We start from the raw sequence: 13,399 nt of genomic DNA, 5'->3' as shown, positions 1-13,399 counted from the left end.
TCGTTGCAACTAATTCGAAACATGGAACTCGTCGTGTTATAAATTTGTCTCCGCATTTATACGGACGCGTCACGATTATGCCGAAGCATATTTCGACACCGGAGATGATGCGAATAACAATCGAGGTTCCTGCTCCGGGAGATCGCAGACACGAAGCGGATGGTGCGACACTTACGTTTTCGAGCGATTATACCGCGTAACGACCGTAAATTAGGAACGTCTGGCGTCTATACGTACGCTCTACGTATGCGTAGGTATAAATATATGTAGCATCCAGGGGATGATTCTCATATGAGACGGGTCAACGGCGAAGTATTCGAGTTACCCTAATCCGAGCCATCGTAAAATAAGAACGATCTAGTTCGACGAGCTGTGCCCGACTTTTATTGCCGCGGTCTTAAAAGCTGGACCCCCGTGGGATTTTCTATGGACGAGGCTCGATTGGCTTTGCAGATTGCGTGCGATTACCGTGACGCATGCCGCGTAAAGTTTACCAGACCGAATAATTGTTTGTTGCTCGATATCGGGTGCCACGATGGACGTCGCTTCGAATATGCTCGAATCGTCTCGTTTTTTCGGCAATTTTTAATAGAATTTTAAGCGTAATTCGCTTTAAACGGGCGTTAAAAATCCCGGACAATTTATTTTCACGCATCGATCGACTCTCGATACCGGATACGGTGAAAAAACTCGCTTTTATTTACAAAGGCGTTGTCGTCGCGTATCTCTTCGATCGAAGGAAAACAAGGGAAATAGTCGAAATTGTACAACATAATTACAACGGTCAGGAAAATCTATGTTGCGCGTCGCGTGTTCCGATGAAACCTCGACGGCAACGCCTGCTAGGTAATTGTTCCAATTACCACGAACAAGTAATAATTTCTTCCATCTCCGTCTGACCACGCGCGGCCTTTATCTACTGCAAAATGAAGCTACTAACGAGGGGTCGCTCTGATCCACGATCATAGACGTTTATGCGCATTGAATTTCAATTAGCAGTACGCTAATGTTTCGATATTAACTGGACCGCTGTACCATTGCTTGTTGGACGATAACGGTATCGTATAGATACGCGCACCGTGTCCAGTCTTCGACAAACATCCCCTTTGTCTCTAGCATCGAACCTCGACGCTAACCGCATATCTCTTGCGATCTCTATGAAAACTGTGTCCAAGTTGCTATAATTCTACCGTGCGCGTTTGATTTTCTTCGTATTTCGTTTAAATGCAACGCTTGTACAGAATATATAATTTAACAAAGAATATCGAGAAGGTATTCGGCGAGTACGAATTCTCGACAATTCGCAATAAAATTCTAGGCCACGTGTACAATTGCTTTGGAACCTCGCACTATTACATTCCAAAATATGCCCGAACGAAATAAATAGGGAAGCTTCTGCGACCTGAAATAAACGTTTGGCTCGACGGTGTCGCGAAAATGAGAGAATGGCCGGAAGAGAGACGGCGGTAGCTGTTTTTTGGGCAGCGTCGCAGAGAGCGAGCCTTCCGGAAGGTCGGATCATCTGGAAGCTAGGCCAGACCTTATCTGCGAAAGGGTCGAGGACGTGCCCAGCCGCGATAGGACCGGGACCTGGCAGTGATAGGTCAACCGACCCGTAGAATCGAGCCTTGATCTACGCTCGAAGAACTGGCACACATGGCTGGCTTGGAACTACCGAGGGGAGACGCATCCATCGATTGACATGTCGAACGGTCGAGTGGATCGGTTTACCCGCGGCCGATTCCCATGGACGACATGTTCGACTAGGATTTAAACCGTCGGGATTAATCCTACCCTACCTCGGACACGGTTAAACTCGGCCCCTTCCCCTCACGGACGTCGTCGTCTGCCGGTGTTCGTTTGCTTTTCCAATTAATTGGCCGCCGGGCTGGTTAAAACCGACGCGAGACGACGCGACGCGACGCGACTGGAAGCGAAGCAAAGCGAAGCGAAGCGAAGCGTTCCACGGCCGGCCGTGCGTGAACGGTGCTACGGGTTTCAATTTGATACGCTAAGGCCAAGGGGACCCTGGGATTCCCGGGTTAAACGCCGACCTCGGTTAGCTGTCGGGACACGGGTATAGCGCGGTGCAGTATAGTACGGTATATGGACTATAGACGGTGCAGCGGCTATGTCCGGCAGTGGCTGCCTTAATCCACTTGTATCGACGATCCGGTCTCGCCGGTGGTAAGGGAATTTTTACTTAATTCCACGGTTAACCGGTTCCCCCGATTCTTCGACCGCTAATTGCTGGAATTATACCCGATACTGTGTTTACACCGAATGGAAATCCACCGGGTGGCTTATTGAATCGACGCACACCGCTTCGTTGCGGAGCGCCGCGATCGAAAATTATTGAATCGCAATCTTCCGTCTATTCGTTGCTCGCTCTTTTTACTCCAAACTAAACTTTTCGAATCAATGACTTGAATTTTGTTTCTTAAACTCGTTTTTTTACTTCGGCGTAAAGCAAACGATTCTCAACTTTTGTTAATGTTAATCTCTTGATGTTGATCTCCGACCTTTTTTGCAATATGGTAGAACGAAGTATCGGGGAGAATTTTTTCGAGCTGATCCGCGAGAATTCCTATCCAACGGATATTATTGAAATGAAATTACAGGTGACCGAACGCATAATCCTTGAATAGATTAAGCACTTCATTAACGTCCATTGGTGCAGTCGATTTAATCCCATTAACACGTCTGCCATCGACACGATCCAACGGCCCTTTGCGAGCCGAAGCGACGCGATGCAACGCCGTCGCAAGGTGTCAAACAATGAAATTTTCAAAGAAGCCCCTACCAAATTCGCGATGACCTATGAACGCGTGGCGCGCGCGCAAATGTTAACAACATCGATTGGAAATCATACGCGTAAACGTTCTCCATAGGAAACGCGTTCGCTGTATAAATCATTCCTAAAAAAAGAATCCTCCTATTCCGACAGTTCCAAAAATCATGGAGTTTTGAGAGACTCGAATTTGAAAAAAAAAGCGATTCAAAAACAGATGCGAACCTTTCTCACCGGTTCGTGGAAAGCGGTTTTCGATGGTGTTCGTTGCGAGATTCGTTGCCGCAGCTGTCTCAAACAGATATGCCGACAAAATCGTTAGCCTGTCGCAAACGCGAAAGGTGAACGTCCGACGAATTAAGCGATAAAACGACAGCGTTCGAAGCCATCGAAAAACGCGACGATCGAAAAGTAAGAGAACCTCGATTCCCTTTCGATCGAATAACTGCCGGAAAAATCGAATAGAAAACCGGCGGTATAATTCGCGCGTGACCGGCAAATTGAAAAAATCGACATAAGGGACGCGGTAACACGTACCGCAACGGTAATCCGTCCTGTCGGGTGTTCATCCCCGGAAAGTTTAGCGGCGTGTCGCCCGACGAGGCTGCGGAGAAAATTCGTTGCAGTTCGGCAATCATTAGTTCTCGCGCGTAGTTCCTCGTTACTGATTACTCCTCGGATCTCCCTCGTTACCGTTAACGATCGCTTGGCACCGGTCGATCGAAAAACGGGAGAGCGTGGAGCGAGAGGAGCGAATTGGACCGAATCGGACCGAATCCGACCGAACGGTGGAGAGAGAGAGAGAGAGAGAGAGAGAGAGAGAAAGAGAGAGAGAGAGAGAGAGAGAGAGAGGAGAAGACGAGACGAGAGGAGACGAGAGGAGAGGAGAGGAGAGAGGCGGAATTAGATCGGCAGCCACGGGCGAGCAATCGTAGACGAGATTGGCGAGTTCGAGCGTGGAACAGAATAATCCTATCGATTAAAACCGGCGCGGCGCTGCTCCGCTCGGCTCGGCGCGGCGGCAGGATATGGTCACGGGTAGCTCGCGTTCCACTTAATCAATGGAACACGGATCGATGAATATATATCGCTACGAGCTGTTGCACACAGTGTGTCCTACCCCGGTGCTCCCCCCTCTGTTCTTTGATACGAGCCGTCCATCAGCAGCCTGATAAGGCTGATCCTTTCAATACACTTCTGTTAACAATTGTCTGGCGTAGCCTCGCGGAATGGTAGCCGACAGCCGCCGGCGTCCAAGGATTATATCGGCCCGTGGAATCGATACAGTGTTTCCAGGTGAAGTCTCGACGGTGTGCGAGATCACGGCCGAGGTAACGCGATTATATTTCGGCCGGATACGAGCAACCCCGCCGTTCCACCGGACCGTGTTCACGGCCGCCAAGAAATTCACGAGCTCCCGAATGGCGCCCCTTTATCGCCGCATCGGCGCGGTCACTGGCTCCAACACCGGCTAACTTTAATCTCTTTCCCCGATGACGAATGGTAATGGCCATTACCCCGAAAGTATCCTCGTATTTCTTAGATCGCACCCGCATCCCCTATGGATCGGCTCGTCGATGGCCGGCCCCGATACAGTTTCATCGATCCGCGCCGCGAACCTCTTCCCTGTCCGTCGCCGATCGCGACTGTCCTTCGGCCAGATTCTATCGAATTACGAGAATGCTCTCGGATATATCTTTCAACCCCCCGTAACCATCGGCCAAAAAGTCGTCGAATATTCTACCTGTGATCGTTGTAAAGAGCAAAGTCTTTTACCCCCCATAAACTTGCAAGGAAAGATTCCCCGTTAATAAATTTCCTCCAATCGTCCAAACTCGCTCTGGAATTGCTCCTGGAAACTCCGCGTGATTCGCGACTTTGTCTCAGATTTTCTAATGGCGCGTGCAACATATCGGTTTCGTACGAATCGGCGCGACGCCCTGGAAGAATTTATCACCGCCGAAGCTTGGAAGAAATTGAAGGTTCCGAGGAACAGAGACGATCGTGGAACAAGAAGGAACGTTGCGGCAGTGTTCGGTGCTTCACCCAGGAGATTCGGGAAGGAATCGAAGAGTCTTGAAGAGCTTGGTTCGGCTGCCGATACGTTTGAGAAAATATTATAGCTGGTCCCTCGGCGGGCGACGGATGATCAGACCGGGAGTCGAGCATCTGTAACTAACGAGAGTCGAGAATCGAGCGACGAGCGTAGCTCGCCGAGGAGAGACCGATCCTTGCGGTACCCGTGTTCCACGAGGATTTAAACTAGCTTCTGTGGCCCGTACCTTCTCCGTAATTCTTGATCCGGATTCCAATTCTCCTGTATCCGTCGACCACGCGGGCTTCCCGGTCTGCCTGAAAGACGTTCCCATCGAGCCGGCTAGGCTGCTCGTAAGCCATTTTCATTCCCATAAGACGATAAATCCTCCGATCAACCGGAGAGAATTGAAACTCCCGATCTCTCCTATGGCCCGTACACGCGCCGCGAGCATCATTTTTCCATTGTTTGTTCCCGCGGCCACGGATTTCCGTCGATGAACAGCCATTTTTATCCCGACGTTCCTGTTTGTTCGTTTCGTCACGCGATCGAAACCATCGACGATCGAATCGCGAACGGTAGAAGCACCGATGGATCGCGTATCCGCCCGCGATAAGAATAATTTACCGGGCCACGATAATTCTCTGACGCACGATATCCATTTTTCGTTTTGTTTTCGCGAGCACGATACCGGCGAGTTACGGCACCATGGAAAATCGGCCGGTCAAGAATTACCGGCTATCGGCCGATTCAATATTGCCGCAGCTGCGCGAACAGAAACATTCTTCCGGAGATAAAGTTTGAAATGTTCATTTTGCCGAGCGAAAATCCGTTTTGCAGTTTCCTGAAATCTTCCAATAGTTACATCGATACGCGCTGCGAACGGTTGTCCGATCGTCCATTACCGGAACAACGGAAAAGAATATTAATTCTTGTCCTAATACACGCTCCGTTTCCAATGCTAATCATTTCGTCCGTTCAAGCTCGAGTATAACCGGGATAAAGAACGATCGATCGCTATAGGACTCGCGATGCTCCTTGCGGTGGTTGCTTTGAAATTCGATGGAACGAGAACGAAATATTTAGGAGGCGGAGAGAAAAAAAACGATCCACGCTCCCGACGGGCATTAAACTTAATGAAACGAGATTTAGATATCGAATCGACCGATATTCATGAGTACATATTGGACCGAGTCCCATCGCGATGCGGCTGGGGCTCCTCCGCCGCGCCGGTTCATCCCCTTTAATGTTCTATCACCGAACACCCTGGAGGATCAGTCTGCTCGAAAAAAGAAAATTGGATCCAGGATCCGAGAAAACATAGAAATGTGGCGAAACTCGTCCCTTCGAGGCTCGAAGCATTTCACGGCAGACTATCAGAATATTGGCTGCTTCGCTGCCGCAGCCGTGCGACTATCTTATTATTCGACTGCGGATTCCGCGCATTTATCACAGAAATGAATGGACGAAACACGATACCGGCGGAAACCTGGACAAACGTCCGCTGATATTGTTGTAATATCAATTTCCATTTTACTCTCGTTCCGTGCAATTCTCGGGACTCGTTTCGTTCTTCGAAATAGATCCTCGATCTACTTTCTGTTTCTTTTTCTTTCAAGATCGAGAACTTTCAGTTCAAGAAATTGCAAACTGCTGATATCGAGAAAACAATTTGTTTCTTGCCTTAATCATTTTAATAAGTCGATAAATCTGTACACTCTTTTCACCCCGACAAAATCCGCGGTCCAATTACTGCATCGTGTCAACATATTTATCCGCGCCATCTTCCCGTTGATCCGATAAATACGTGTCTGCGAAAATTTGATCCTACACCGCGTTCGAGATATCTACAAAAGCTTTACCTAATTACCTTTGGATACTTTCCGAGCTTCTTTCGAACGTTCTCATGTTAATCGATTCGGTAATGTCTCTCTAACCGAGCTGTTATCGATTGTCGACAACTATAAAAACGAACCGCGAAGCTCGAACAATCGTATCTCCTCTTCCCAAATTGTCCATTTCCGTGGACAATCCGAGCGTCGATCAGAGAGACATTACTGTATTCTGTTTGGTACGAGATTTGCGGTGTATCGCGATAAACTGTTGCGGATAACTGCAAAGATGCGTCTAGTAGATATCAGGAGCCGTGATACCGCTCGAATATCCATTCGATCGGTCGTTGCCCGACCGGTCGGTGGTCGCGGCGACCGCGGAAGAGACTTGGCGGTCAATTACGTAACACGCAGCCCCATTTCTGTCATTCCAGAGATGTGAGGAATGATCACGTGGGTGATGGTCGGGCTGCTCCTGGCTGCGGAAACTTGCGGCAGAAACGTCCTATCCGGAAACGGGAACGGGAACGAGAACGGTAACGGTAACGGAAAGGAGGAGACGCAGCCTGGCGACGGTCTCAAAGGACTCACCGGCGACGAGGAAGACGTCTACCGTGGGTACCAAGGTCACTGAGTGTATCAGAACGGTCGTCCGACCGCGAGAAACCCAACGTTATTACCATTTGTTTGCTCTCGAAAATCCCCTGCCCCATTTGCATGCTCGTATCATCGTTTAGCATTCGGAAAAGTAATCGTTTCGATGATCGTGGAGTTGACAGGGCTTAGCTTCGATTATCTAATTGTTGACCAATCTTGGTCTGCGCAACATAAATGGTACTTTATCTGTTAGACGTACAAACGAATTCGATCGGATCGATGCAAATATTGATTCGTTCATTTATGTTTTAAAGCGTCGCTGTCGCGTCGAAGAAGACATTTTTGCGTCTACTATAATATTTTGACAGAAACAGTCGAAACTTTCACCCAAATAATCCTACTCCGGTATCGAATATCTCGTATAGTAACTTAACATCGATGATCTATACGCTTCAAAGTTGAATTACATTCAGGAGCTTTCGGCGAGCTTTCCTCGCGACAAGAAAGTACGATAGTTTCTCATCGTCGGAGGACCGTTTTGGAGCAGAGCGCGTCGACGGGCGTCGTCGTCGACGGACCAGGCTAGATCCGAGGAGGCAAGGAAGAAGCAAGCGGAAGAAGACGTCGGGAAAACGGCCGGGGAGAGAAGCAAACGGATCTATGATTTACCCTCCGAGTAACTCGAAGTAGCTTATGTCCCCCCCTGGTCCCCGCGCAGAGGCCCACTCGAATCCTGCAATCGAGCCCCACTAATCCCACTTCCTTGCGATCTGCAGCACGAAAGATCCTGCCGGCTACTCCGAGCTTTCCGCGCCAACGACCCGCCACAAATCATCCTCTTGATCTACAGGGTGCTCCACGCAACTCGCGCCAGACGTCTGATTCCTTCGAAAAGCACCTCGTTCTTAGCCAGAGAAACCGACGATCGAGAGTCTCGCGGAACATCTCGACGTTTTCATCGACGCGATTTTTCTAATCGAAAACATTTAACCGGAAAACGCGTCCAAGGTTTTAGAAGCGATTCCCTTCGAAAGGTACGCGTTCGGATAGGCGGTAAAAAATTCTGCGCGACATTTTCCGACAAATTGTTGGAAACTATTTAAGCCGCGCGCGCCTCGTAATACTTCCTCGAATAGAACCAAAGCTTGCATCGCAAAAAAATACTGAAAAATAGTGTCCGGTTGTTAAAAACGGTGCGCAGTTGCGCTTCTCCGTGAAAATCCTTGCGCAAAAAAAACCCACGGAGCTTTTTTCACAAGCTTACCCCGATAAAACCAGGGAATTTGGTCGTACGATTTTTGGAGCCCGAGATTTCCGGACTCGCGCGGCTCGGCCGGTTGCCTGGATCACCCGGTGTAGAGTCTGAGACGCGGGTGTAACATATTGTCCTGAAATATCGCGTCGGGCGAAGGCCGCTGCCAAGCTTCTTAAAACGTCGCCGAGGCCGATAAGTAGCCGGGAACGCGGACGCGGCCGGAAACGAACGCGAGAGATCGACCGCGTAAACGCGGGGATCCAGCCCGGATATATGGCCGACACCGGTGCAAAAAGGATCAGCGTAATCCCGTGCTCTCCGCTCGTTGAAACGGAACGACCGGTTTTTATGCTCTGGCCGGCCATTAAATTTCGGTGTTGCTTTCGCTCCGATCCCGGCGGCGCGACGCTGCCCTCGCGTCGCCCTTTCCCCCGACGGCAGAAGCCGTTTTGCGCGACCGATTTACGGCGAAAACGTATTTTTGATTGGATATTCTTTCGATCTGACCGGCCGAACTCGCTTAATCGACGCGCGCGCCGGTCCACGAGCACGCGCCTTTCCACTTTTTCCGGCTTTACGCATCCGCGCGTTTCGGTTACCCGGATCATTCCGCGCGCAAACGGCAGCCAAAGCTGTCCCGCGAAACTGTTTAGAAGAATATCGAGGCCCGCGTCTGACCGTTAACGACCGCTTCTACTCGCACCGATTCGCAGCGACAAGCGACGCGCGACGCCAATTTCGCCGATAATTCGCTGTCGATTTGACCGATCGCGTTCGAGAATTAAAGAGAGTTGGAATCGTTGCGAGGCTAGCGATCCGATTTTAGGGCCGATCGTTAATCGCTGTTTCCACCGGCGAAGCTCCGATGCTAAAGTAGGCTGTAACGCGAGATCAATTTGTTTGATAATTTGACGTTGATTCGCGGATCACCGACGATTTCGTGGATCAAGGCGGGAGCTACAGAGCGTCGATCGATCATTTCATTTGCATAGCTATCGCTCGACTTTTGATAGGGAGCGGTTAAATGTGTCCTGCGAAACAATTTGGAAGAACGTTGTTCGCAAATACCGTTGTTGCACGGTTTTGATTCCAGCTCCGACCATTAACGGTTGCTTCTACCGGGATTAATCTACGCTCGCGTTTACATAGACGCGATAGCAGTTTACCCGATAATTTGACGCGAATTCGCAGCTAGCGGATGATAGGATCTGCGAGAAACAGATAACAATGCTCGACTGTCTGCATTCATGCTAAGTGGAAACAGTCGGCGGCGGTCAGACGCATTAGCCAACTCTGCTGGAAGCACGCGTGCCCCGCGAGTCTTCCGCTTCGATTTTCTTGAAAACGAACCGCACTGCCGGGCTGCTTTATTCTCGACCTTTCTCTCTTCCTCTCTCCCTCTCTCTCTCTCTCTCCTCCCTTCCTCCACGGTTTTGTTTTATTTGTTTTGACATGTAGAAGCGCGCGTTTTATGCCGTCGTGGACGCCCTTTGTTGCTGTTCTAACATGCTACCCGTTTTTCACTCGCTTTCACCGGACTCTCCGTGCAACAGATTTTAAACAGCTCCTCCAACCAGGCATTTCCAGCTCGTTCCATTATTGATTTGTTTTTTAGAAATAAGAGGTGGCCTATTAAATGAATAAAATTAGATACCGTGAACCGCAATATCGTAAAAAAAAAGAAGACGAATTTCTAGAATTTGTTAGTATTTCGAGGTTCGAGGATACTCGGCTCCGAACGCGTAAAGACCCAGAGTCCAACAACCACCTCTGGTAACCAAATATTTTTCAAGCGAACCCCTGGTGTTAGCGCACTCCCAAACGGTCCACTTTACCCGAAAAAAAGCTCCTTGTTCCCACAAGGATGGCGGGTAACGCGTATCAAAGGCAACTGCCGTCTTTGAAGCTCGACTTCCAAATAAAAGAGAAAAGCTTCGCACCCTCGCAAACTACCTAACACACCTCGATCGTGCAATTCGGCGAGCCTTCCAGTCAAACGTTCGAAAGGCACCTCTTCTATTCCCGGAAACAATTTGCCAGTCGCTTTCTTAAATATCTGCTGAAAAATGCTCGATGCTTAAACCGTTGCAACTTTGCGAAATAAAATCGTAGGACCGTTTGCTCGAGCTTATTTCGAAGCTGATCGCGATCGTCGACGCGAATCTCCCGATTCTAATCGGTGAATATACAGCAATCGAAAGCCTCCTCCCCTGTACCCTCGTGCCCCTGCACCAGAAATCTCATCCATCCTGAAAAGAGGATGCGAGAGCGGGGCGGGCGAGCAGACGAGGTCCGCGGCGCAAAGTATTAATTACGCGGACAGTTCGGGGGCGGAGTGGTCGGAGAATTTGGCTCGCGTGGCTCTCCGTTTAAGCGACGCGCTTCGAGGCGGAACGCTTTGTCGCGCGGCGCGATCCGTCGCGTCGCGTCGAGTCGCGTCGGGTGCCGTCTATACGAGTTCCATTCGACGGGACAATCCATTCCAGCCTCTCCCATCCAGTGAACGTTAAGTGTACCGAGCGCGGAATTCTATCGAACGAGCGCGGGGGCGTGCGGCAAGGGGGAAGAAACGGGTGGCGGAACGCCTAAGCGTGTTTAATTGTTGCCTCTCTCCGCCCTTTGTCTCGCGGTCGAAGCCGAGCCGTCTCCGCAACGCTATTACTCACTCGAACGCCCCATCTGTGTTGTGTTCCAGGTCTAACGTGCTACACTTGCGTCAACGTCAGCGATAACCAGGTATCGACGAGTCCATTAAACGCCCCCTTAAGAGTCGCTAATGCCTGTATCGCGCACGGTCCAGCCGCAAGTTCGTTCGGCCAACGAGGACCCTGGCTGCCATCGATCTTCCCTTACTTTATGCTCCCCCGCTGCCGTTTCCCTCCTTCGCCGATCTACCAAAATTTCAGCCTGTTCCCGCTGTTCACCCGAACGCGCCCCGTCGCTCGCCGCTTACCGACGATTATTTCCCAACTTTTAACAATTTATGCTTCGCTGTTGCGCATCGATGTTGCTAAATATTCGATTTCAGTTGCGGCAAATCGAGGAAGCAAGTAAATGGAATTTTTGTTCCACGTCCTCGTCTTTATCCTAAAATTCCTGCGACGCCTTCGCTACTTATTCCACCGTGTTTCGTGAAAATCGGGCAAGATTCGCGTTCGATCGGCGGCGCGGCACGGCATTTCATTTTCCTATTCGACGGAGACGCGACGTCTCGAGAGCTCGCCGGCTACGAAAGATTGGAATCGCGTCGATATCGGGAGGTGAGCAGCCTTCCCAGGCTCTGTTTCGTTTGTAGCCGCGTTACCGCTTACGGAAATGATCGATAGGGACACCCGGCTTTCGAGAGATAGCTTCCCTCGAGGCCCGAGACGCGAGATCGAGAGAGACCGAGACCGTCGAACCGAAAGGGCTTTCGGGTTGTTTGGCGAACGGGTTAAAGCAGGTTTCTTTGGAATCGCAGTAATGGGCGACAAGATTGCATCGGTGGTTGAAGCGGAGATACAGCTTTTTCGCGACTTAAGCACGCTGAAAATGCGACCAGCCGAATCGTTTCAACGCGGCTCTCCGGGACTTTGTGTTTCGTTGGGAAATCTCGCCGGGATTCGCACGGTCCTTCCGCGCGCGATACTTTTATTTACTTCTCCAGGGAATGTTTTTTCAACATTTCTTGCAATTCGAGCGCATTATTGCGCGAATTTAACGAAGTTGCCGATGGCGTGAAAAAATGCTCGAAGTGCCGAGCGAACGATGCGGCAACACACAGACGTTTACGGTACTCGTGCGAGAGATAAAATTGGAGAGATCGTTATTTTTAATGCGCTAGAATTTGCGCTCATTACTCCGCGCTGTCGAGGAATAAACTTGTCGCAAAGGAATACCGAGGAACAACGTTTTTAATTAATCCGCAGCGCGTTTTCATTTTGTCGATTGAGCCACGTTGTTTCATCGGTGCGATAACTCTGTTTTACATATCCGCTGCAACGAAATATTCCGGCTGAACTTCGCTTATTCAATTTCAACTTGAATTTTAATGAGTCGGAATATTAAAATGTTCGTTCACGCGGAAAAATTGACAGACACCGTGCTTGGGCAAAATAGAAACTGCGTCCCTCCGGAAATGTAAACGGGAACGTTCGCGCGCAAAAATATTCGTAGCGCAGCGAACACCCTTCTTTGTTCGTAAAGACAGGCACGACGACCATTCAATCGGGAGAATCAACAAGTTTTTAATATCGTGCGCCACCGCGCACTCGTTACTTCGCTTCGCAGCGTCCTCGTTATAGAGGCTGTTACATTATTTCATATTTAGTAAACGCATCGCTGTATTCGCTGCCTCGTTAATATTTGCATAAATTACGGCCTATCCTTTTATTTCGTCCCCGTACTTCGTGCGCGCCAGTATTTTCCACTTTTAATCCTTGCCAAAACAATTGTTGCAGCAGCCGCGTTAATCCGTTGTTTAAACACTTTCTGCCAGGGAGTAGCGATCGCGTAAAATCTCCGCACGCAGGATCGTACAAAATGAAGAAAAACGTGATATTCGCTGCATCGGTTCGAAAAACATTTTCCATGCGTCGACTTCGAAAGAATCTTCCAAGATTTTTGAACGTCTCGAACCATTTTAAATTCGTCTCGAACCATTTTAAATTCATCTCGAACAGATATCGTTGCGAACAGGATCGAATCGATCCCGACGATCTTCACGTTCGCCATTTGCAACGACAAACCCGGAATGGGTTTCTCGGCCTCTCGACCGACCTCGAATTCGTCATCGGTAAATATTAACGAACCAACAATGAAACTGCGCATCCATCGTTCGCTAAAATAATTTAGCGATACAAATAATTAGCGACGCCCGATATGAACCGGGAAACCTGGTCAGTGTTCCA

At 49.6% G+C, this 13,399-nt stretch overlaps 1 protein-coding gene across 2 annotated transcripts in view; it reads left to right on the top strand.

Annotated features, from left to right (window-relative positions):
- The window catches only part of LOC117226088 (uncharacterized), a 112,981-nt gene that overhangs the window by 86,730 nt on the left and 12,852 nt on the right, over positions 1–13,399 (top strand). The window contains exons 2-3 of one of the 2 annotated variants that reach the window (XM_033480080.2): positions 7,093–7,272; positions 11,206–11,246. In XM_033480080.2, the coding sequence (XP_033335971.2) occupies positions 7,104–7,272; positions 11,206–11,246 (210 nt within the window). In that variant the 5' untranslated portion in view covers positions 7,093–7,103. Of the gene's footprint in view, positions 1–7,092; positions 7,285–11,205; positions 11,247–13,399 lie in introns of both variants that reach the window. The other variant, XM_033480079.2, reaches the window with a different exon arrangement.

This window comes from Megalopta genalis, chromosome 11 (genome assembly GCF_051020955.1).
Source record: "Megalopta genalis isolate 19385.01 chromosome 11, iyMegGena1_principal, whole genome shotgun sequence".
NCBI lineage: Eukaryota > Metazoa > Arthropoda > Insecta > Hymenoptera > Halictidae > Megalopta > Megalopta genalis.
Note: the sequence above shows the minus strand (reverse complement) of the source record. Positions and strands in the feature narration are given on the sequence as shown.